The following is a 26,780-nucleotide window of genomic DNA, read 5'->3' on the forward strand; positions in this document are numbered from 1 at the left end:
CCAGGCCTCCCTGTCCATCACCAACTCCTGGAGTTTACTCAAACTCATGTCCATTGAGTCAGTGATGCCATCCAGTCATCTCATCCTCTGTTGTCCCCTTCTCTTCCTGCCTTCAATCTTTCCCAGCATCAGGGTCTTTTCAAATGAGTCAGTTCTTTGCATCAGGTGGCCAAAGTATTGGGAGTTTCAGCTTCAACATCAGTCCTTCCAATGAATATTCAGGACTGATTTCCTTTAGGATGGACTGGTTGGATCTCCTTGCAGTCTAAGGGACTCTCAAGAGTCTTCTCCAACACCACAGTTCAAAAGCATCAATTCTTCAGTGCTCAGCTTTCTTTCTTTATAGTCCAACTCTCATATCCATACATGACTACTGGAAAAAACCATAGCCTTGACTAGATGGACCTTTGTTGGCAAAGGAATGTCTCTGCTTTTTAATATGCTGTCTAGGTTGGTCATAACTTTCCTTCCAAGGAGTAAGTATCTTTTACAACTACTTTTGGGCAAATAAGGTAGGGCAGAGTTTTTCCCGTATCTCCCTCTTCTCAATTACCTTCAGCTCAAAATAATTCTTATGTCAAAGTACCATATTTGCAGTGGCATATGTTGCTACTCTTTAAACCATTTTCTCTACAGTTTTCCAAAAATCGACTCTATTATAGTACTTTGATTTGACCAGTATAGACAAGAAATAATTATTTTTGTGTCTCTAACAGTAAGAAAATTACCACCAATAATATTTGGAAGGAGGAGAAAGAAAGGGCGAGTCAAGTTTTGGCAACTTTTCAAGAACACATTGGATCCACAAAGCATGTTTCAGCTTTGATAAAAGACATTTAATTTAATAATAAAGGATATATAGAAATTTTGGATGAATGATGAAAAATTAAGGAAATAAATCTAAACACAATAGGTAGTTTAAGGATTCTATAACATGCGGTACTTAGATTAAGAAGAAACATTGCTGGTTTATCAGACTTTAAGATCATATTGCTGTTATTGCTTTATATTATAAAACAGACATCATTACTGTAGGCTCATCACTAAAGGATAAGTCAGTGTAGTATGCCTTGGCAAACATCTGTAGACTTAGATTCAACCCACTGCTAGTATTAGCTCTGCTACTGGGGAAGAATCACAATCTATTTGAATCTTTGTTTCCTGTCCATAAAATAAAAAGAATGGATTCCATGGTTTCTTAATTCTAAAAGTGCACAAGCCTTTGATCAGCCTATGAATAAGTTCATCTATTGTTGAGACAGAAAAGGTACTATGTTTTATTTATCTTTGTATTCCTCACAGGGCCGAGCATGGTACCTGATAATATAATTCTTTTTGTTCAATAAACATTTATTGAGTATCTTCTAGGTTCCAAGGACAGTACTAAATTCTAGAAATTCAGAGATGACTTAGATCTGGTCTCCACTCTTTTTAGACTTTCCAGTCCAGAGGAAGAAAACAGTGTATAGGTAATTCAAACATCAAGAATTATGACAAGGGTAGGCAAACAGCAGTATTTACACATAAGGGACATACCTTACAAGGGTCAGAGAAGGGCTTCCTGGAGGAAATTGAACGTCTTCTGAATCTTGAAGAACAGCTAACAAAATTGATGGGGAGGCAGAGGAAATAGCAAGAGGAGAAAAAAAAATATAAAAAGAATATGAATAAATATGGCATATATTTATCACAGTTTTCTTCTGAGCTATTAAAAAATAAAGTAGCTCTTAGGTTATATAAGGGGCTTCCCTTGTGTCTCAGCTGGTAAAGAATCCACCTGCAATGTGGGAGACCTGGGTTCGATCCCTGGGTTGGGAAGATTCCCTGGAGAAGGGAAAGGCTACCCACTCCAGTATTCTGGCCTGGAGAATTCCATGGGCTGTATAGTCCATGGAGTCACACATGACTGAGTGACTTTCAATTTCAGTTATATAAAACCAATATGAAACCACCCTTATCGTAAAGATAACTAATGCTAATTTATCTTCATATTTTCTTTAGATTCTCAGCAATAGCTCCATGTTTATTTTACCTGAGCAAGTATATATGATATTCCTTCTAAAACGCATGTCAGAAAACCTAGACTTCATATCTCATGAAAAACTATGAAAGATTTTGAAAGGGGAAAAAGGATAATTGACATTGTTTAGCACATCCTTCCTGGTTATCTGACTCTATAGTGTTCTGAGCCTTAACTGGATTAAAAAGAATTCTGGAAATTTTGCCTCAGTCCACTGTTCTGGTTTGCAAGTTATCTAAGTGATGGTAGCTCATAAACCTATTCTTTGAAGTGACAGTCATGTAAAATACCTGGTATGGTTCTTTTCCATGAGGCTCTGAGATTATTCATCTTTGTTGATGATACTAACTCTAGCCTATAGTAGAACGTTCAGGTAAGCTTTAGAATACAACAAGATCATTAAGAGATTTAATGGCTGTGGTTAATTGATTGTTATTGTCTATTCTATCATAACAGAGGTCCGCCTAGTAAAAGCTATGGTTTTTCCAGTAGTCATGTACGGATGTGAGAGTTGGATTATAAAGAAAGCTGAGTGCCAAAGAATTGATGCTTTTGAACTGTGGTGTTGGAGAAGACTCTGAGAGTCCCCTGGACTGCAAGGAGATCAAACCAGTCAATCCTAAAGGAAATCATCCCTGAATATTCATTGGAAGGACTGATGCTGAAGCTGAAACTCCAATACTTTGGCCACCTGATGGGAAGAACTGACTCATTTGAAAAGACCCTGATGCTGGGAAAGATTGAAGGCAGGAGGAGAAGGGGATGACAGATGATGAGATGGTTGGATGGCATCACCGACTCAATGGACATGAGTTTTGAGTAAACTCCGGGAGTTGGTGATGGACAGGGAGGCCTGGCGTGCTGCAGTCCATGGGGTTGCAAAGAGTCAGACACGACTGAGCGACTGAACTGAACTGACTGAAAATTCTGCATATAACTACTTCATAAAATATAACAACTTCATAGGAGTTTTGATGAGGTTATTTCTGAAAGTAAAACAGTATTTTGGAGGGCACATTCATCACAGAGGGCACTGACAAATTGCCAGGGACTTCCCATAGAGCATGTAATTTCTGAAATGTTTATACCAATATTCTACCAAAACAAGCTTAATTTAGGAAAGGCTGAATGTCCTTCTGATCTAACAACTTTTCCCATGCACCTTTACTACAGTAACACATTAAACAAACCTAATTATTTCTAGTATTGTTATCAAGTCTAAGCTCACTCTGATCGCCACATGATAGGCCAATAAGTCCTAGAGACGAAGTGTTGAGGCAAGACATGCTAAGTCACTTCAGTTGTGTCGACTTTGTGACCCTATGGACTGTAGCCCACCAGGCTCCTCTGTCCATGAGATTTCCCAGGCAAGAATACTGGCATGGGTTGCCATTTCCTCCTCTAGTGAATCTTCCTGACCCAGGGATCAAACCCGTGTCTCTTATGTCTCCTGCACTGGCAAGTGGGTTCTTTACCACTAGTGTCACCCAAGGAATATAACTTTAATCAGAGAGCTCACTGGCCTAGAAGATGGCAGACTAATGTCCGTAAACAACCATCTTGTTGGGGTTTGGATGCCAGGTTCTTTATGGATCAGAGACGGGGGGAGGTTAGCAAACAAAGTAAAATGACCATTTAATTCTTACAAATATCTCCCAGAATGGCAAGCCCCAGGCAGGAGAATATGTTAGTTTCACTTACTTACAGTCATTTCACAGGTGGTGTGAAATGGAATCTCCTGTCATATCAATAAACAAAGATGCCACAACTAACTGTGATTCTGGCCCCCCAAATGTGATTTTCTGAGCCATGCCAGTAAGCAGCAGATGAGGGGCACCATTTCCCACAGAAAGAACTTAAGAATGTCACAATCCTTCACAGATGGGCAGGGTCAAGCTATATCCCTATGAGCCAAACAAAGGCACCCTAGCCCAACGGTCAGGCAGATGGAGGGGCAAGCAGGGCTCTCTGAGGCAGACCATTATGTACACTTATAATAACAAATAAGGGCTTCCCTTGTGGCTTAGCTGGTAAAGAATCTGCCTGCAATGCGGGAGATCTGGATTCGATCCCAGGTTGGGAAGATCCCCTGGAGAAGGGAAAGGCTACCCACTCCAGTATTCTGGCCTAGAGAATTCCATGGACTGTATATAGGGTCGCAAAGAGTCAGACATGACTGAGCAACTTTCACTTTCAATTCCTTTTCATAATAACAAAAGCAGCAAACTAACAGTTAAAGTCACAGAAGCAGATCCAGTATGGAGTCAAAGCTAACCTTTCCTGGTTACAGTATCTTCTTTAAAAATGAGATGGCAGAGCAAATCTTTGTGATTCCAAGGCTCTCTGAGAAATCCTAGTGGTTTTATGTATAGAAGTCTTAGTTTTATGTATGTATGTAATATATTCTGAAATTTTCATTTGCCCTAAATGTGGGAACTGATTTTGGGAAGACAAAATTAAGGGTTGACAGAGAAGATTTGTGCACTTAATTAGACAGGATCATAATTGATTGAGAAACAATGGTTCCCCACCTATTTAATCAAAATATTGATACAAATAATGCATTTAAAAACTTAGTGTAACATTATTAGAGCATTCTTTATCATTGCCTATCTTTGGGAATGGAATGAAAACTGACCTTTCCCAGTTCTGTGGCCACTGCTGAGTTTTCCAAATTTGCTGGCATATTGAGTGAAGCACTTTCACAGCATCACCTTTTAGGATTTGAAATAGCTCAACTGGAATTCCATCACCTCCACTAGCTTTGTTCATAGTGATGCTTCCTAAGACCCACTTGACTTCACATTCCAGGATGTCTGGCTCTAGGTGAGTGATCATACCATCATGATTATCTGGGTCATGAAGATATTTTTTGTATAGTTCTTCTATGTATTCTTGCCACCTCTTCTTAATATCTTCTGCTTCTGTTAGGTCCTTACCATTTCTGTCCTTTATTGTGCCCATCTTTGCATGAAATGTTCCCTTGGTATCTCCAATTTTCTTGAAGAGATCTCTAGTCTTTCCCATTCTATTGTTTTCCTCTATTTCTTTGCACTGTTCACTGAGGAAGGCTTTCTTATCTCTCCTTGCTCTTCTCTGGAACTCTGCATTCAAATGGGTATATCTTTCCTTTTCTCCTTTGCCTTTCACTTCTATTCTCAGCTATTTGTAAGGCCTCCTCAGACAACCATTTTGCCTTTTCATTTCATTTTCCTTGGGGATGGTCTTGATCCCTGCCTCCTGTACAATGTCACTAACCTCTGTCCATAGTTCTTCAGGCACTCTATCAGATCTAGTCCCTTAAATATATTTCTCACTTCCACTGTGTAATCATGAGGGATTTGACTTAGGTCATACCTGAATGGTCTAGTGGTTTTCCTTACTTTCTTCAATTTAAGTCTGAATTTGGCAATAAGGAATTCATGATCTGAGCCACAGTCAGCTCCCAGTCTTGTTTTTGCTGACTGTATAGTTTCTCCATCTTTGGCTGCAGAGAATATAATTAATTTGATATCCGTGTTAACCATCAGGTGATGTCCATGTGTAGAGTCTTCTCTTGTGTTGTTGGAAGAGGGTGTTTGCTGTGACCAGTGCATTCTCTTGGCAAACACTGTTAGCCTTTGCCCTGCTTCATTCTGTACTCCAAGGCCAAATTTGCCCATTACTCCAGGTGTTTCTTGACTTCCTGCTTTTGCATTCCAGTCCCCTATAATGAAAAGGACATCTTTTTGGGGTGTTAGTTCTAGAAGGTCTTGTAGGTCTTCATAGAACTGTTCAACTTCAGCTTCTTCAGCATTACTGGTTGGGGCATAGACTTGGATTGACTGTGATATTGAATGGTTTGCCTTGGAAATAAACAGAGATCATTCTGTTGTTTTTGAGACTGCATCCAAGTACTGCATTTCAGACTCTCTTGTTGACTATGATGGCTACTCCATTTCTTCTAAGCGATTCTTGCCCACAGTAGTAGATATAATGGTCACCTGAGTGTCAACTGAGGAAAATTCTTAAAGAGATGGGAATATCAGACCACCCGACCTGCCTCTTGAGAAATCCGTGTGCAGGTCAGGTAGCAATAGTTAGCCTTGGACATGGAACAACAGGTTCCAAATAGGGAAAGGAGTACTTCAAAGCTGTATACTGTCACCCTGCTTATTTAACATATATGCGGAGTACACCATGAGAAACCCTGGGCTGCAGGAAGCACAAGCTGGAATCAAGATTGCCGGGGAAAATATCAATTACCTCAGGTATGCAGATGACACCACCCTTATGGCAGAAAGCAAAGAAGAACTAAAGAGCCTCTTGATGAAAATGAAAGAGGGAGAGTGAAAAAATTGGCTTAAAACTCAACATTCAGAAAACTAAGATCATGGCATCCAGTCCCATCACTTCATGGCAAATAGATGGAGAAACAGTGGAAACAGTGACAGACTTTATTTTTTGGGCTCCAAAATCACTGCAGATGGTGACTGCAGCCATGAAATTAAAAGACGCTTGCTCCTTGGAAGAAAAGTTATGACCAAACTAGACAGCATATTAAAAAGCAGAGACATTACTTTTCCAACAAAGTACAAATAGTCAAAGCTATGTTTTTTCCAGTAGTCATATATGGATGTGAGAGTTGGACTATAAAGAAAGCTGAGCACTGAAGAATTGATGCTTTTGAACTGTGGTGTTGGAGAAGACTCTTGAGAGTCCCTTGGACTGCAAGGAGATCCAACCAGTCCATCCTAAAGGAAATCAATCCTGAATATTCATTGGAAGGACTGATGCTGAAGCTGAAACTCCAATACTTTGGCCACCTGATGGGAAGAACTGACTTCATTTGAAAAGACCCTGATGCTGGGAAAGATTGAAGGCAGGAGGAGAAGGGGACAACAGAGGATGAGATGGTTGGATGGCATCACCGACTCAATGGACATGAGTTTGAGTAAACTCTGGGAGTTGGTGATGGACAGGGAGGCCTGGTGTGCTGCAGTCCATGGGGTTGCAAAGAGTTGGACACGACTGAACGACTAAACTGAACTGAACACTATTAGAAGTGAAGAGTTATGTTGTTTAGTTATTTCCCCCTTAAATAATCAAGGATACAAGAAAGGCAACTTAAGTGATAGAAAATTATTCTTGTAAGACAGAATTTCTGCTATTTTGGCAGATTGGTGGTGTTGTTTAGTGGCAAAGTCACGTCCAGCTTTTTGGCACCGCATGGACTGCAGCACACTGGGCTTCCCTGTCCTTCATTATCTCCCGGAGTTTGCTCAAACTCATGTCCATTGAGTCAGTGATGCCATCCAGCCATCTCATCCTCTGTCGTCCCCTTCTCCTCTGCCCTCAATCTTTCCCAGCATCAGGGTCTTTTCCAATGAGTCAGTTCTTCACATCAGGTGGCCAAAGTATTGAAACTGAAGACTTCAGCTTCAGCATCAGTCCTTCCAATGAATATTCAGGACTGATTTCCTTTAGGATTGACTGGTTTGATTTCCTTGCAGTCCAAGGGACCCTCAAGAGTCTTCTCCAGCACCACAATTTAAAAGCATCAATTCTTCAGCACTCAGCTTTCTTTATGGTCCAACTCTCACATCCGTACATGACTACTGGAAAAACCATAGCTTTGACTAAAGGAATCTTTGTTGGCAAAGTAATGTCTCTTCCTTTTAATAGACTGCCTAGGTTTCTCACAGGTTTTCTTCCAAGGAGCAAGCATCTTTTAATTTCATGGCTGCAGTCACTGTCCGCAGTGACTTTGGAGCCCAAGAAAATAAAATCTGCCACTGTTTCTACTTTTTCCCTGTTTTTCATGAAGTGATTGGACTGGCAAGGTAAAGAATAATCTTTCCTATGGCAGGTGGAAGCATTATTTACTAAATAAAGGAAGCAACATTTACTAAATAAAGGAAGCATTATTTACCAAATAAAGGAAGCAACTCCATCTAAACTAATGGAGTACTCTAAACATTTTAACATATTTTGTAGATTCTTTTCAGATTCAGGTATTATAAACAAACCTAACTAAAATTCATTTTCTAAGTTTTGTCTTTTTTAAGTCTCATATTCCTTTACAGGATCTGTGAGGTCAAAACAATTTTCATAATAATATTAAGATGTTGTGTGTTTTTGTTTGACTCTCATCTTCTCAAAGTGGTGAAATTTGGTATCAAGAAACGGGTAGCAGCATACCATTCCTTTCACGAATATATAGTGGAGTTTTCCAGAGGCTGTGTGATGTGTGATAATGCAATGGATTAAATGTCAAAGCAGACGCAAGGACCCAGATTCCTTTCTTTTTTAAGCCCAGATAGTAAACGGATTTGGAAAAATGTGAAACATGCTCTTCTTCTCGTGAAAATGTTTGTTTTGAAAAATAGTTATTTTTCATAAAAATATGTCATTTATGTCAACATCCAAGATGCTCATCATTGTTACTTTTCAAAGAATCAATAAATATTTTTAAATGTTCTCATTTTTTAGCCTCTAATATGATAAATGTCAATAGTTATAACTAACATTATAATCTACATAAATCCAAGCTCTTTGAGGTTCTCAATAATTTTTAAGCACATAAAGACTTATGGAAATAAAAAACTTGCTTTAGAAAAAAACTATTCTTTTTCCTTGAAAAACAAAAGCACAGATACTGTTATAATTCTCTGCACTGCTACTACTTGAAAAGCCTTAACCACCCATATTAACTATAATTTTTAAATAAAGTGATTACTTTCTAATTTAAAGAGAAAAGTGCAGGGTGGATATAATCGAAAACTACCTGACATATATAAGCATGTTAATAGGCTAGCAGAATTTAAGAATACACATGACAACACCTTCTACAAGCCACACAAATTCTATTGACAACTTCCTGAAGTGGCAAAAAAGAACAAATTCATTACACAACTCCAAGACATAGCTTCTCTATAGCATTTCAAATAAGAAGCAAAAATATATAAAGTCAGAATTATGTTTAGTTTAAACCAGTGTTTCAGTTTTCTATTTAATTTATCTAGTTGTGCCACAATCATCCACTAATCATTAACTCAATTTAATGTCAATACACAATTTTTTTAAAAGTGCCTAAAGATCTTGGAAATTAACTTCAAACTGGCATACCAGGAAGCAGTTACTATTGAAATAAAGTTTGCCAGAATATTGACAATGCAGTTGAAAAGAAATTTACAAGAGGACACAAACAGATGGAGAAATATACCGTGTTCATGGATTGGAAGAATCAATATTGTCAAAATGGCTATACTACCCAAAGCAATCTATAGATTCAATGCAATCCCTATCAAACTACCAACGGTATTTTTCACAGAACTAGAACAAATAATTTCACAATTTGTATGGAAATACAAAAAAACCTCGAATAGCCAAAGTAATCCTGAGAAAGAAGAATGGAACTGGAGGAATCAACCTGCCTGACTTCAGACTATACTACAAAGCCACAGTCATCAAGACAGTATGGTACTGGCACAAAGACAGAAATATAGATCAATGGAACAGAATAGAAAGCCCAGAGATAAATCCACGAACCTATGGTCACCTTATCTTCGACAAAGGAGGCAAGGATATACAATGGAAAAAAGATAACCTCTTTAACAAGTGGTGCTGGGAAAACTGGTCAACCACTTGTAAAAGAATGAAACTAGAACACTTTCTAACACCATACACAAAAATAAACTCAAAATGGATTAAAGATCTAAATGTAAGACCAGAAACTATAAAACTCCTAGAGGAGAACATAGGCAAAACACTCTCTGACATAAATCACAGCAGGATCCTCTATGACCCACATCCCAGAATTTTAGAAATAAAAGCAAAAATGAACAAATGGGACCTAATGAAACTTAAAAGCTTTTGCACAACAAAGGAAACTATAAGCAAGGTGAAAAGACAGCCCTCAGATTGGGAGAAAATAATAGCAAACGAAGCAACAGACAAAGGATTAATCTCAAAAATACACAAGCAACTCCTCCAGCTCAACTCCAGAAAAATAAATGACCCAATCAAAAAATGGGCCAAAGAACTCAACAGACATTTCTCCAAGGAAGACATACAGATGGTTAACAAACACATGAAAAGATGCTCAACATCACTCATTATCAGAGAAATGCAAATCAAAACCACAATGAGGTACCATTATATGCCAGTCAGGATGGCTGCTATCCAAAAGTCTACAAGCAATAAATGCTGGAGAGGGTGTGGAGAAAAGGGAACCCTCTTACACTGTTGGTGGGAATGCAAATTAGTACAGCCACTATGGAAAACAGTGTGGAGATTTCTTAAAAGGCTGGAAATAGATCTGCCATATGACCCAGCAATCCCACTTCTGGGCATACACACCAAGGAAACCAGATCTGAAAGAGACACATGCACCCCAATGTTCATCGCAGCACTGTTTATAATAGCCAGAACATGGAAGCAACCTAGATGCCCATCAGCAGACGAATGGATGAGGAAGCTGTGGTACATATACACCATGGAATATTACTCAGCCATTAAAAAGAATTCATTTGAATCAGTTCTAATGAGATGGATGAAACTGCAGCCCATTATACAGAGCGAAGCAAGCCAGAAAGATAAAGACCATTACAGTATACTAACACATATATATGGAATTTAGAAAGATGGTAACGATAACCCTATATGCAAAACAGAAAAAGAGACTCAGATGTATAGAACAGACTTGTGGACTCTGGGAGAAGGCGAGGGTGGGATGTTTCAAGAGAACAGCATTGAAACATGTATATTATCTAGGGTGAAACAGATAACCAGCCCAGGTTGGGTACATGAGACAAGTGCTCGGGCCTGGTGCACTGGGAAGACCCAGAGGGATCGGGCGGAGAGGGAGGTGGGAGGGGGGACCGGGATGGGGAATACATGTAAATCCATGGCTAATTCATTTCAATGTATGACAAAAACTACTGTAATGATGTAAAGTAATTAGCCTCCAACTAATAAAAATAAATGGAAAAAAAAAGAAAAGAAATTTACATTATTCATAATCATAAATCTTTTAGAAGTAATATTAATTTATTTGATCAGTAATCCTGTATAAGAAAAACAGAGCCAAGCAAATAAAATGCATACTTAACACTTAAAAGACAGAGAAAAGACATAATTGCCAAAATTTTACATTAATTATGTAACCTTGGGTTCTTAAAATGTTTCTGGATCAGTTTCTGCAAGAAGATTTTTAATTAAAGTCTAGCACATTTAAAGTATTAATGTAACCAAGCAAAGGATCATATACTTGTGCCACAGTAAGCCAAATTATTGACAGCAGGAGTTTGCAGCAACGTAAGGATTTATTTGCAGGGCATCCAGGAGGGTGGGGCTTCCCTGGAGGCTCAGACAGTAAAGAATCTGCCTGCAATGCAGGAGACCTGGGTTTGATCCCTGGGTAGGGAAGATCCCCTGGAGGAGGACATGGCAACCCACTCCAGTGTTCTTGCCTGGAGAATCCCATGGACAGAGGAGCCTGGCCTGCCACAATCCATAAGGTCGCAAAGAGTCAGACACGACTGAGCCACTAAGCACTGCACAGTAAGGGAGTGGGATACAAATCTCAGATCCACTCCTTCTTGGTCTTTGAATTCTGGGGATGTTTTAAAGGGGAAGCACAAAGTGACATTTCTGATATTTGTTAATCATGATTTCAGGAGTCAAAATGTCTCTGGTTCAGAATTCTCTGGACGGTCGCTCTGGGGTCTGTGAGCTCATCTTGCCCTGGAGAAACAACCTGAGATTTTACCAGAATGATAACATCTGCAACAGCAGCAATTTTAGTGGACTGACTCTGGTTGATTAGTGCTCAGTTAGCATAGGATTGAGGTCAGAGGGGACATGAAAGGGATTGGGACCAGAAGAGACAAGCAAGGGAAAAAAGTTTCAGATAAATTAGTCACTAACTCAGGATGGAAACTCAGTTTTGGCAAGGCTCTGTTTCATTAGATATTCAATTTTCTTATTTTCTAGAAATGTAAGAATATTCAACTTCTATTTGTGCTTATTACTCTCCCTTATTACAGCACCCCTTTAATTTATAACTTCCAGATATAGGAAAAATATCACAAACACAAGGTGAGATCTTTCTGAATTACAGAATATTTTGGAATATTTTGTCTTTATATTCCAATAAATATTCATACTTTATTCTTTCATTGGGCAGAAAATATGCTTATGCTTATATTTTATTATTTAAGCATGATCTTTATTTACTGTTATGATGAAACTGTATGTACCTATGCTAAGTCACTTCAGTCGTGTTGGACTGTAGTCCTCCACACTACTCTGTCCATGGGATCCTCGAGGCAAGAATACTGGAGTGTGTTGCCATTTCCTCCTCCAGATGAAACTAGTTTAATTAATTCACAAAATTCGGTATAAGAAAGGGGTAGCAGCATACCACCCCTCAAAAAGACATTTATTCAAGTCTCAAGATACAGAGAAAGTCTTGTTAGAAATACACTTGAAAGTGAACGTGAAAGTGAAGTCGCTCAGTCGTGTCCTACTCTTTGTGACTCCATGGACTCTGGACTACCACACTCCTCCATCCATGGGATTTTCCAGGCAAGAGTACTGGAGTGGGTTTCCATTTCATAGATAATTTTAGCCCATGTTTAAGGTCTAATTCACTTCCAATCCTCTCTGGTATTTAAAAGAATTTCTTCTCATAGCATCTCTTCTGTATATAACCAGGCAGTGTAAAGCATACGTATCAGCTAAACTGAGATTTTAGGTAGGACATACAGAAAACATTAGAATGAAATAAAGCAGGCAATGATCCTAGTCATGATGGTAGGACAAAGAAGAGTCTTGAAAAATCACCTCTCTTCCTGACTATAACACGTTTGCTGTATTCACTCATGCTAACATATAATTTTATATTTGCTTGGAATTTAAATTTATGGTAATTTTACGTTTTAAATGGTTAAATGAATGGGTTCCAAGACAGAGACGTAGGCTTCCGACCTTAACGCCTCTATTTTACACACAATGCTTGCTAATTGATATTACTTTCTAAAGCTTCCTAGAGACACTGTAGGGCTCCGTCTACTTGAGACCCACAGATGGAAGTGCCCAAGCTAATGAGCGATTTTTAAAAGGGACTTTTTTTTTTTCAGATGCCCTGAACAGACTTGGAAGTAAAACCATCCCTCAAATGTCTTTTGACAAAACAAGGTAGTCAATAAAGAATCCCAAACTTCTGTTATCATTCAAAGATCTGTGGTACCGAACCAGGCTGCAAACATAAGGGTGTGAGACTTCATGATTATTATTTTAAATCCCACTTTTGAAAAAAAAGAATTGTCAATTTCCCACCTCCTTACTATGAGAGTCCCGTGAACTCCTACACGCAAAAAGGCTTACAAAAGTGGCCAGCACTGAGGCCAGGAGCAGTCGTTGCTCTCCTCCCATCCCCGGCGACACAGACCACGCGCCCACTGCCCCCTGGTGGCCATGGCCGACTTCCGGCTCCTGCACATAACACGGCCGCCCGCGTGGCCTCCGATACGTCACATCCGGCCCTTGCGATTCGGGGTTGCGGAACCCGCGCGATGAAGTGCGTTTTTGTTACAGTAGGGACCACCAGCTTTGACGACCTCATTGCGTGTGTATCGGCGCACGACAGTCTGCGAGTGAGTGGGGGGGAGGGGGTGGACGGGTGGCGGCTGGGCTCGCCGCTCTGCGCTCTCCAGTTGCTGCCGCCAGCCTGACCGCTAACCTCGGTAACCTTGCCTGACCGCGGCGCTCGCGAAGAACCCCCAGCAGCTCATCCTCAGGTGCCGCCGCCCCTCGGCCGGCTCCTCCCCGCGCCTGACTAGGCCCTCCTCCCGCTCCCCCGCTCCTCAGAATCCTCCGCCTCCTCTGCCTGTTTCCTTCCGCCTTCCCGGGCCGCTCCTCCCCATCCTTCTCCAGCTCCTCCTTTCCCCCTCCCTGGCTTTTCCCCTCCGATTCTCCGCCTCCGCTTCTCCGTCCTCCGGCTTCGCCCCTCCTTCCAGCGGCTCCGCCTCCCCGAGCCGGGGTTCCGGCCCGCCTCCCGGACCGCGCCCGCCTCGCAGGCCGCTCCTCAGGCCCGCTCAGGGGCGCGCCGTCGACGAGCACCATGGGGCCCGACTCGGCCCCAGCCGACCGGTCCTGATGGCGCGCCGCTCCCGCCCTGCCCCAACTTTGCCCCGCAGCCCTGGGTCCGAGGCCACTGCGCCTTCCCTCCGCCTCAGGCGCCCTCCTGGCCTGCGTCCCCGCGCGTCCCAGGAGCGCGACCTCTCCTCAGGGCTCGTGTTCCCGCAGCCCCAGTTCTGGGCCAAGACGACGTTGTGCGTCACTCTCCCTCCCTAGTTTTCAACGTCTCATTAAGAGTCTTTACCTTGCCTTCTCTATCTTTCAGGGTCTTTTCTTGCCCGACGTGGTGAAATGGGGCGTTTAGATCGCTTATGGTTAGTGAGGCGCCACGTTGGGGCCCACGACGGGGGAAAAGGAGCCTTTTGAAAAACTAGCAAATGGGCTCCAGTTCGACTAGTTGGCATCCCGTGCTTCGATTTGGGGATTTGTGGCCGTCATTGCTGTTTTCCAGTGGCCTGATTAAAAGGCCTCCTTTTTCTTTTTTTCCCATTTCAGATAATCCAGAGCCTTGGTTACAACCGACTTGTCCTACAAATAGGTAGAGGAAAGGTGGTACCTGAACCATTCAGTACTGAGTCATTCACTTTGGATGTTTACAGGTATAAGGATTCACTGAAGGAAGACCTTCAGAAAGCAGATCTTGTTATTAGTCACGCAGGTAAAGTGCTTTAGAATCTCCCGGTTTGGTTTTTGATCGACCATAAATAAGAACAGAAACTTCGAACCTTTCTGATGTAAAATAAAATCACTAGGATGACTCACCAGTAGCCCTTTTGAATATAATACTAATTTAAGTGTAACAGTCGAGACCGAGAACATTATTGGAGAGGATTTATAATTTCTGAGTGATAAGAAAATGGGAAATCAATCACTGAAGCCCAGCTTTAGAGTTAGGAACCCTAAACACAGAGGGGCAAAATGATAAATCCAATGACATGTGTTAAGAGTTGTCAGTTCAAATTAATATCTGGGCTTAGATCTGCAGGAATGTTCATTCAGCTCATTAGTTGGATTGGTCATTGAGATGCTGCTGGCTTTGGAAGATTTTTTATATTTCCATTAAATTAAAAGGTTAAGTAACTTGTCCAGTCAGTAAGTGGTAGGCAGATAACAGTCCGGTACTGGCATCATCTACCCCAAAAGAATTTGCTCACTTAACAGTCTCCTCGCTCCCATTTAAGCTATCTAAATGAGTTTAGATTTAAAAGTTGAATTGACCCAAATATTGTATATGTGCATGTTTGTGGAGATTTATCCTATTTTGACAGGCAGACTCACAAGGAGTGTCAAAGCGACTGAACAACAACAATGGGTTCATGTATAGTATGTTGAACCTGAATCTTACTTGTATTCAGGGCCCATGCCCAGGGCATACTACTGGAGGGCAAGTTGCAAAGCACTGAATCATAGGTCTTAATATTGTTGGCAGTAATAAAGAATTGTATTTTTCTAGTCAGGTTTGTAACACTTACTAGAGAGCAAGTCATAACTATTTTTTGTCATTTTGAATGTATGATTAAAAGGCTTGTAGTGTTGCCTTGAGTTCAAGCCATAAAGCCTGGTGAAGCACCTTAACTTTTTTTAAAACTATATTGACAAATTTGGTATATTTTTGTAGGTGCAGGAAGCTGTTTGGAGACTTTGGAGAAAAGAAAGCCACTTATAGTGGTTATAAATGAAAAGTTGATGAACAATCATCAACTGGAATTGGCAAAGCAGCTACACAAAGACGGGCATCTCTTCTACTGTACCTGCAGGTATACTAGAAACTGATTATTTGACCTCTTGTCTTAATTCCTTCCTAGCTATTCTTACCTGCCTACCTAACCAACCTGTATCTTTGACTTCTTATTTTCTCCCACTTAGCAAACATTTTGAGTTTCTCACCAGTAAAACCTGCTCATTTGTCATCTACTTTGACTGTGATCTCTGTGTTGTATTTCTTTCAGTGTCTATGCTTATTCCATTGCATGTGAATATCTGAATGTGTGTGCACATGTGTCTATGTATGTTCATCTGGGTGTGCAGATCTCTGAGAATATAAACTTTTGAGTTCATTATTTTTCATTATGTAAGGAAGGCATTTGCATATTTTCAATTAAGGTTTTGACTTTAGTAAATCCACTGGAATTCCTGAATTAAATTTGCTCATTCATTCATTCATTCATTCAGCTATCCCTAATGCATAGCAGGCATTGTTTTGGTGTTGTGGAAAGTGAAAGTCACTCAGTCGTGTCCGACTGTTTGCAACCCCATGGACTATACAGTCCACGGAATTCTCCAGGCCAGAATACTGGAGTGGGTAGCCTTTCCCTTCTCCAGGAGATCTTCCCAACCCAGGGATCAAACCCAGGTCTCCCGCGTTGCAGGCAGATTCTTTACAGCTGAGCCACAAGGGAAGCCCAAGAATACTGGAGTGGGTAGCCTATCCCTTCTCCAGTGGATCTTCCCGACCCAGGAATCAAACTGGGGTCTCCTGTGTTGCAGGTGGATTCTTTACCAACTGAGCTATCAGGGAAGCCCTTGGTGCTGTGGATACAGTGCTGAACATGACATAAAGTCCCTGCTCTCATGGTACCTGTGTTCCAGCAGTGGGAGATAGACATTAAACAGTTCATAAATAAGCAATCCAGAGAATTTCACATGGTGAAATGTGATATGGAGAAAATAGGGCAGGGTGATGTGATATCTGGGGTGAAGACTAATTAGAATGGCCAGGGGAGGCATGACTGGGTGTGCATTTGAGCTGAAATCTGAATGTCTAGAAAGACCCAGTCATGTGAAGCTCTAGAGTCAGAAGCAACAGCGGCAACTGCAAAGGCCCTAAGTTGGGAATGAGCTTGGAGTTTGGTGTGTTTGAGGAATAGAGGGTTAGTGTGGCAGAAGTATAGTAAGCAAGGGTGGCTGTAGTATGAAGATGAAGCTGGGTGAGGAGAGCTCACATAAAAATTCTGGTTTTATTCTATGTTTAATAAGTATTTCAAAAGAGTATTTTAAGCAGAGGAATTGCTTTTTGGTAAGGAGTATTATTTTCTAGAAGTATATTAGAATTCAGCAAGAACTGATCAACATCACAATAGAAGGATGAAGAAAATTCCTGATTTGTTTTCTATTAATTCTTCTTCAGACACTAGAAGCTTGCCAAAGGGTCAGGTCAGTAATTCCCAATTATTTGATTTTAAATGCAGTCCTAATTTGATATTTTAAAAGGAAAAAAAACCTCATGGAAGTATTACAAAATAAGTATTTCTTATGTTATTAAAAGTTGAAATTTAAAATAAACTTTAGAAGAAACTTTAACTAGAACATAAGCTTTTCTTTTAATTTTATGCTTTTTGTCTCTTGGGCACTCAACAAATACTTGTTCACTCATTATTTATTGAGCACATATTATGTGTCAGGCATTATTCTAGACATTTGGCATATGTCAATGAACACAAAACAAAGATTTTTCTTTTCTTTTTTTTTTTTAGATTTTTATTTTCATTGAGAGGAGACAGATTCATTGAATGTTGCAGGAGCAATGGTTGGTGTTCTAATCCCTGTAATGATGGAGGAGAGGGAATGTCAGGGTGGCTTTGTAATATAGAAGCCATTCTTAAAATATTGTGAGTGTGGGGAGAAGCCAGATAATAAAAATTACATTGGCTGCAGATAATTGGCATATCTGTCCTTAGGTAGTTGAGATTGTTATGGGTTAATACCATTTTTGAAGAATAAATAATCATCTTCCTTAGTTTATGCAGGTTAATTTTTCCAAATACCTTAATGAATATTTTCATTCTAAATATTAAATTAGCTTTGATTTTTATGTTAGTACATTAAAAAAGGGGACACATTGATTTCATAAACACTTTCTGACTCTCAGGCTGAAAGGGCAGTTGTGCCAATCTCCAATTTATTAATCTTTTTTCAGTTCTAGAATTCTTTTTTACTTGTATTAATTTCAAGAAAGTCACACACATGAGTGCCATAAGAAGAATCAATAATTGGTTGTATTTTCATTTTAGGTGTATTATTTGTTTGCCGCAAATCTAGGCTGGATGATGATTGTATGTCTGTTCTAACTTAAGTGGCTGCTTTAATATTAAATTTCTTGAAGTAATAGTTTTATGTTGTGATTGAAACCTTATTTCCAACATGCATGGTGATTGTACATTGCTTAATTATATATGGATTTATAATAGTAAATTACGAGCAAAAAAAGTTATTTTACAATCTTCATGCATGGTCTAGTAGTCTCCCCCAGCTTATTGTGCTTGCCTTGTAGCTGTCACTCTTGGTTTCATTTATTCTGTTTTCATAAATTAATTTTACTTCAGGTTATATCTGCATAGTCCTGAGAAGTGTTCCAAACCCATATGACCACATTTTTCATGAAATAACATTTCTGAAATATTTTAGTTGACATAAAAGATAAAAGTGTCTATTGCATTGCTATTGACATAAGCTCTGTGTTGTGTTATTATTAGTGTATATATCTGTAATATTAAAATACATTAAAATTCACATAGTTTGAGAAGCATCACAATATTCTTGGAAGTTAGATTCAATCATCAAGTGGGCAGAATTGAATTATGAAATTTTCTCCCATGTTACCTAATATTTTTCTTCTTTTGTTTTAGCATGCTTCCTGGGCTGTTACAGTCAATGGACTTATCAACACTGAAATATTTTCCTCCTGGCCAGCCAGAAAAATTTTCTGCATTTTTGGATAAAGTTGTTGGATTACAAAAATAAACACTAAACTCTCAACACATTAAAAACACCCCTCAAATTCAACCTATGGAATGTGGTTAAATCAAGTTTAATATAGAGTATATGTTTATAGAATAATATAAATTAATAAGCCTCCTACATCTATAGAATGTATAGAAAATTTTATTTGTGAATGTTAACATTTGGGTCCAAATTCTAATTGCAGTTTCACAAGTTTATTAGATTTTTTCCTAATCTTCTTATTTTAGTAAAAGAAATACATAGTGAACATTCACACAGTTTATCCTTGAATCCCAAATGGACTTGGAATCATGAAAAAAAAAGAATTAAATATGAAAGCTTTGACAAAAACCTCAAATGTAGTTACTTTATGTTCCTTAGAAAAACAATGAAACAGTAATAGACTTGTAAAAAAAATTTGAGTCAGAATATTTAGCTTCATACTCTAAGAAGCCAAATCAAAACAAAACAAAAATGATGGGTTGTGTTCTGTGAAATAAATTATTTATATAAGCACAGTAATTACCTTAAAAAGATTAATTTTCGAGTCAGTTGATCTATTATACTTCAAGAAACTATTATTCTGAAGAATAGAGTGGAGTGGATGTATTCATTTTGTTCCTATAAAGTATAAATAGGAAGTGACAAAAATAATCTTACCCAATGTCAAAGCTTTACTGGTTTGAGAAGAGTAAATCAAAAAGCATTTGTGCCAATAGGAATTGCTATTTTTTTTAAGGACCCCCCTCTTACAGTGGTATTGAAACATTTACTGTAGCATCATAGAGGGATTATTTATGTCCTTATAAAATTAGTTTTACGAATAAATGATCTGAGGTGTATAATGCCCTAAATGTATGGTTTTAAAAGTCACATAGCTCAAAATTGATACTTTATGAAATTCTGAATAGGATAAGTAGTCTCAAGACCTATAAAGTAAATTAGATTATCCATAAATATTGATAGTTTTTTGGTAGAAAGTTTAGATATAACTGATCCATAAAAGTAGAGCATTCACTATAAAGATTTATTTTCAATTGTATTATCCCAAGATGTTGAATATTCTAAACATTTTACTTGGGATGCATTAAATAATGCTTTTGTAGATTTATTTTCCTGATTATGTTTTACTTAGGCTAATAATAAAATAAATATTTACTAATGGTAGAAGGTGGTGGCTGAGAAGATTAATCTAAAAAGTGAGTAACCTATATCTACATGGTTGAGAATTTACAGCACCATAATCATAATTGTATTATATATTAGTGTTAACCAAATACTATAGGAAAGTCCCTATTCAAATCCATAGAGTTTCACTTTTCTGGGCTTTCTTTTAAATGTATTTCTCTAGTTTGAGAAAAATTGTGGCTTAAAATTTATGTTGATCATTCAGTCTTTAATTATCTTATGTCATGGAGGATTAGCCATAGGGAATCAGAAATAAATGAAAGGGTCTACTTAAACATTAGACAACTAAAAAGCCCTACATCCTCTGCTTCTTTCCCACGAGTGCATTACCCAGATTTCTTTTTTTTTTTTTTTTGTCTTTTAAAAGTTATTTTATTTTTTTTTCCATTTATTTTTATTAGTTGGAGGCTAATTACTTTACATCATTACAGTAGTTTTTGTCATACATTGAAATGAATTAGCCATGGATTTACATGTATTCCCCATCCCAGTCCCCCCTCCCACCTCCCTCTCCACCCGATCCCTCTGGGTCTTCCCAGTCCACCAGGCCATTTAGCAGAGGCTTCAACCAGTGGTGTCAGTTGTGTGTAGTGACATCTCAACTCAGCTTTTTGGGAAATTTTGTGTCAGTTGGGTTTAAAAATCAGAGAATATCTTAGAATCATTTTGATTTGGCAGGAATCCTCAAGATCATCTAGTCCATTCCCATCATTTCTCAGGTGAGGAAGGCCAGAGGTTACAACTTGTCTAAAATAATAGCCTTTGACAGAGCTGCCACTAGAGGCAACTTCTTGACTCCCATTCCTGTGCTCTTTGTACGATACCATAATACATGTTGTAAGCTTTTTGTTTTCTTCTTATGTTTGCCTAGTATTTAGTTACTTTAATCACATCCAAGGGAGATTTTCTTCATTTCCTAAAGTTTATTTTAGTGGGAATTTCACAATTCACTAAGTTGGGTTTTCCTTTGGTATGTTGGAACCTTACCTTGGACTTAGAAACCAGTGACTTCCTGAGTTTTTGGAATCTAGCAAAATGCCATGAATAGGATTGATACTAGATTGAACAAATAGACTTTAAGACAAAGAATTGTAGATTTTTGGAACTGGTAGAGAATTTTAAAAATTCCTAGTGCAAACCACTCATTTTGCAGATAAGGAAAGAGGCTAGGATAAATTAATTGCCAAATGTTTGTCTAATTGGTCCTTATGAAGAAATTAATGGTAACCAAAATTCTATTTGAAATATGTATCCAGTAAAATAAAATTTGGTTAGTTTCATTACCTGACAGGGCTTCAGATTTTTGAAATCAGTGCCTAAGTGCAGTGCAGTTTATTTAGCAGTTTTATGTTGAGAGATATTGAGAGGTTAAGACAGTGAAAGAGAAAGTTTAGCATTTCGAGAAATTCACATTGTTGGTAGGTTCAGAGGTGGGCAGGTAATGGTAGAAGGTTGATTGATGTTGGAGTAGGTGAAAGGTGATGTGGAGTTATAGGATGCTTGGAAAGTAAAGAATTTATAATAGACTGTGCTTATAATTTGGAAGGATAAAAGAGGATTTGGTATTAGGTAAGACAGTAGAACTGATGAACTTGTTGTGTAGTTCTGCAACATTGAAAAGTAATCATCTCAAAGTACTGTCTAGTGATTCTAGACACCTAGAACCTAGAATTAGAGCACTGCTTTGTGTGTTTTTAAAGGCAAATCATGTCGACACAGGGCAATATAAAAATGTGTACCACTGTGATAATTTGAGGAAGTTTTCCAACACTAAGGATATCAGAAATGACTAACAGTAATATAATTTTTCTCGGTGCTTTATCATGTTAGTAATGTAAGCACTTAATCTCTGTGATTTGTTAAAAATAGAAAATTATCAGAGATGACCAAAAATCTTCATATGGTCTGAGAAATGGGATGTTTGGGCGGATTATTTAAAATTGTGTTTTGGAAATGATTTGGACTTAGTGGCGCTGATAGCTGTGTGGTAATCAATTTTCTGCTAAACAGTACCATACTTTTATGGGGGAGTGGGGAATGAAAAATAATAGTAACAGTTAACACCCATTGGCTGTTTAGTGTGTATGGTGTACTGTTTAAAATATTTTACACAAACATACTCCTTTACAATATAACCTTATGAAATAGTTATTATTGTTCCATTTTGCAAATGAGGAGACTGACCTCATAGCATAATGTGAAAAAGTAGTTTTATGCTACTTAAATACCCGAAAGATGGTCTGGGAACTGTGATTGTAGCTATGCAATCTATTTCAGTTTTTACATTGCTTATTTGAAAGCATAGTGATTGCTAAACTCCCAGTTGGTTACCTGGTTGCAACTTATTTACCAGGCTCTTGTTTTCTCTTAAAATGTTTGTATTTTGGGCTCTGTTTTTGGTCCTCTTTATATATTTTTTTCTTGGTATTTTTCACTCCCAGGGTTTCTCCTATTGTCTCCCCATATATATCCCCCAACTGTGATTTGAGCTCCTGCATGGTATTTCCAGTTGCCTATAGGTCATGTCAGTCTCATAAATTTCTGAAGTATCCTAAAGTTGATGTGCCCCAAACAAATCTTCTTTTCATGCTTCTGAGATCCTTATCTCTATTAATGGTGTCACCATTGAGTCAGTCCTCCAGGCTTTAACTCTTAACATCTCCAATCCTTTATCTATGATTGGTCAATAGGTACTCTCAGGTTTACTTCCTAAATGTCTCAAGCCCACTTATTTATTTGTTCTCTTACTTTTTTTAAAAAACAAATGCATGAAAAGAATCTACTTTTTGTATTAGCAGGACTCTAGACTTGGGTCCTGCTCTGGAGGTACTCTTACAGTATGCTTGAGGAGGAACTATATTTATGAGTCTTCTGCCAGAAAAACAGTAGACTATCCATAAATGATAAATGCACTTCTGTAACTTAGTAGTCTTTTCTCATTATCTTGATTAGGTATTGAGGCTAGGAAACATTGTCATCTTGCACACTTTCACTTCACACTGTCTTTGACTTGACTTCAAAATATCTAGTATGCCTCTCATTCAGAAGAAAGATGTGATGACCATCACATGATATGGTGAAGTTTGTAGGATCAAGCGTTTATAGAAATAGCATGTGAAACATAGCAGTGCTGATCCTATGTCATGTTCTAGTGGTATTTAAAGATCTGCCAAATAACGATACCTGTTGGGGATTTTTGGACAAACATGGTGTTAAAAATCAGAGATTTATAAAAAGCAGTAGCTATAGTGTCTTCCAGTAAAAGAGTACAGAGGATAACCACAAAATCACACTTAATTCCTTGTTAAATGGTTTATTCCTTACATGAATATTCTAGTACAGTCTGGCATAGTTCTTTCAATTCTTAATGATTTTTTAGGTGGCTAGATAAAAGATAAACAAAAAAATCTAGCTTCAAACGGCAATGTAAAATACATGTTTCTTGATGTTGATATTGATTCTTAAAAAATATTTTGAGTGGTTTTTAATGCCATCATGCCCTATCTGTTTTGGTATTTCATTTCTAGATCCTTATTGTCTTTATGAATTTTTACTATATCCTGGCAGATTGATACTCTGTCATGATTGATTTTGGGGGAGGGGGGGTCTGTGTTCTGCAGCCTACTAGATCTTAGTTCCCTGAGCAGGGATCAAACCCATGCCCCTGGCAGTGGAAACACAGAGTCTTAATCACTAGACCTTCAGAGAATTCCCATGTCATGATTGCATTTTGATGGCTACAGTCCTGCTCTCAAAGGCAGTAGTTCTTAAGCTTTTGGGAGATCATGAAACCCTTCAAAATACTTAAAACTATTGCTTCTCTTTGTACTAACATTTTTCCATGAATTACAAGGAATTTACAGGTACCTTGAGGCTGTGCTAGGTTAAGAATCCCTCGATGGAGGCCAACTTCAGTAATTTCATTCCTTGGTCATTGTTCATTAATATTTAATGATAACAGACTCCTTTATAATTAAACCCTCTGATTAAATACATTTAAGTTTAGTGACTTCCAGTTTTTATAATATAATACAAATTATAAACTTTTCTGATTTGAAACATGCCAAGCAGCATTTTGAAACTAACCTGAATACTTTAACTCAGTATCTATAACCCAAAAACTGTTGTAGTAGTTTCTAATTGATAAAAAGAGCTAAATGAAAATTATATACATTTATAGTAGTTATTTTAGGATATATTGCATTAGGCTATCTGGTAAAGCAATATCGTTTTGTAATTTACTCATTTACTGTCAAGTGTGCTTCTGAGGTATTTGCTGAACTGATAGTCACTGTTGGAATGTCTGTGAGAGGCCATATATTGCATCTTTTTCTGTTCATTTCTTCTTTTTTCCAGAATATACTGATTGTTTCTCTACTACTGTATGAAGAGAGTAGATAATACACCTACTCCCCAGATTTAGGAGTGAAGAACATTCCTATGTTTTATCCTAAGTAGTTTTCTGAATTTCAGTTTTTCCATTTGTAAATTAGTAAAAGTAGTTTCCCTCATAGGTGACTTCTAAGACATGTGTGGCATGTTTGAAAATAAAAAAAATGTTGAAATAATACATTTCTCTTGGTTAGAGTTTTTGTTTTAAGAAGTAGGAGTAGGCTTAGAGATACTTTCCTAGAATTCAGTCCTAAGTAATAAAGCAAAATCTTCCTTGAATTTCCTATTTAAATTCATGTGCAGTTTCTAGCTGGGGTTGTGGTTAGAGAATTAAAGTTTACCTAGAGGAGTAAGGGAATGAGTCTCTTCAGTGCATCAAAACAAAAGAATGTTCTGGTATTTATTCTCCCTTCCTTTAATCCCCTGTCTGTCTGTAGACTGATTGGACACTGCAAGTAGCTTAAAAAACAAGAAAAAACAACCTTCAGTATTTGTGTGTCAATATATTTTTAAACAGTACTATGTTTCTTTTTTTCTATTCTGTACTAGAATGCTTCCGGTAGAACTAGGGAAGAGAAGAAATGAAAGCAAGTGGCTCCTGATAATATTTGTTCTGTTTTGCATATCTGAACAAGAATAACTGCTCTGAGAAGTCAGTTATTTTTCTTTATTGCCTCCGTCCTAAAACTTTGAGGAGTTGGTATAGGGCCTTATGGCCAGATTTTGTTTTAGAACCATTGTATTTCTTTTCTTCACTAATCTTGCCTTGATAATTCTGTTTAAATGTTCACTATGAAAAGAAGTGACAGGTTCTAGTTTCAGGGTGCTGTTAAAAATGTTTTTTAAAACGTTTACTATTTTTCAGTAATGAAAGACCATAACAAGTTTCTGTAGAATTGCAGAGCAATTTTCCCCATTGGCCCCATGTTATTTCATACTGAAAAATGACTGAAGTAAATGATTTATCAGTTTTTTTAAAAAAAATGCTAATTGCCTTTTCAGCAGGCTGTCTGTCACATGTTGTTATATACATATATCTATGATTAATTTTTTCAGTTTTGTTGACTTATAATTGACATGTAACATTAAGTTGTATAACTTAATGATTTGATATGTATATATAGTGAAAAATAAGGGCTTCCCTGGTGGCTCAGCTGGTAAAGAATCTGCCTGCAGTGCAGGAGACCTGGGTTCAATCCCTGGGTTGGGAAGATCCCCTGGAGAAGGGAATGATTACCCACTCCAGTATTCTTGCCTGGAGAATTCCGTGGACTGTGTAAGTTCATGGGGTCACAAAGAGTCAGACATGATTGAGTGACTTTCACTTTCATAGCAAAAAGTGATTACCACAATAAGTTTAGTTAACATTCCTCACCACACATAGTTACGAATTTTGTTATGTTTAAAAATCCAAGTCTGTTTATTTCATTTGACAAGGTAAGATTTATTGTTTATTTTTTATGTGGGCCATTCAGTCCCACAATTTGCCAGGATAATATGTTAACCCCCCTGCAAGTTAATGTTAATGGTTAATGTTGATCACAAATTTGATTATCTAAAGGGAGGGCACATCTGTTACCCACTTTTGACTCGAAGAGAATCACACTTCCTTAGACCTGAAAGAGAGCTTAGAGATCATATAGCCTGTCAACTTTATTTTACAGTTAAGGAAACCAATGCAGACAGATTGAAATGGCATAACAAAGTTCATAATCTTTTCATGATACCGTATTGTCTCTTAGAAATTAAAATAATTACTCAAAAGCATTTTTATACATTTACAACTATACCATATATGTCACAGACAGTGTAAGCTTTTTAAAAAAAATCTAGGCATATTTAATTTACTCATAGAAACATGAAGGAGTGTGACCTTAGAATTAAAACTATTAGTATTTATATTCTTCATAGTATAGAGAATTTCCCTATTTCATCAGTGAAAGAAGGAATAGACAATTCCAGTTAAAGCAACAAAGCCCCTTTTCAAGTTGAATTATGGTATGAAAAGTAGTTGTAAAAACACATCAGTTTTATGACAGGTCACATGATTTGTTATGTTTATTTTCTTCAATTTATTTTAATCTATACCCATACAGTGCTTAAAAGGTCTTTTAGGCAATTGTTTTTCTTCCTATTTTCAATGTCAAAGGGAAGAGATGCATTAAGGTTTGGGAAAGTGCCTCTGAGAAGCTATATTTGAATTATGGCTTGATTTTCAGTAGAATTTAGGTGAAATTGTTCTGTTTCTTACCTATTTTTTTCTTGGACCAAAGAAGAATTTCTTAGTGAACCTTTTTGTTTGGCCTATAGCAGTTAATAGGGGGCTTCCCTGATGGCT

The 26,780-nt window shown here is 37.9% G+C and overlaps 2 protein-coding genes across 3 annotated transcripts in view; one reads left to right on the forward strand and one right to left on the reverse strand.

Annotated features, from left to right (window-relative positions):
* Window positions 1–13,590, reverse strand: part of DCX (doublecortin) — a 412,950-nt gene extending 399,360 nt beyond the window's left edge. For both annotated transcript variants that reach the window (XM_070462136.1, XM_070462134.1), the window contains exons 1-2: window positions 13,343–13,590; window positions 1,537–1,600 (exon numbers count right to left, since the gene is read on the reverse strand). The gene's annotated coding sequence lies outside the window, so the exon portion shown is untranslated. The remainder of the gene's footprint in view (window positions 1–1,536; window positions 1,601–13,342) is intronic.
* The window catches only part of ALG13 (ALG13 UDP-N-acetylglucosaminyltransferase subunit), an 80,145-nt gene continuing 66,906 nt past the window's right edge, over window positions 13,542–26,780 (forward strand). The window contains 3 exon segments of the mRNA XM_070462133.1: window positions 13,542–13,659; window positions 14,639–14,801; window positions 15,762–15,900. Coding sequence (XP_070318234.1) covers window positions 13,579–13,659; window positions 14,639–14,801; window positions 15,762–15,900 — 383 coding nt within the window. The 5' untranslated portion in view covers window positions 13,542–13,578.

This window comes from Odocoileus virginianus, unplaced genomic scaffold (assembly GCF_023699985.2).
Source record: "Odocoileus virginianus isolate 20LAN1187 ecotype Illinois unplaced genomic scaffold, Ovbor_1.2 Unplaced_Scaffold_1, whole genome shotgun sequence".
NCBI lineage: Eukaryota > Metazoa > Chordata > Mammalia > Artiodactyla > Cervidae > Odocoileus > Odocoileus virginianus.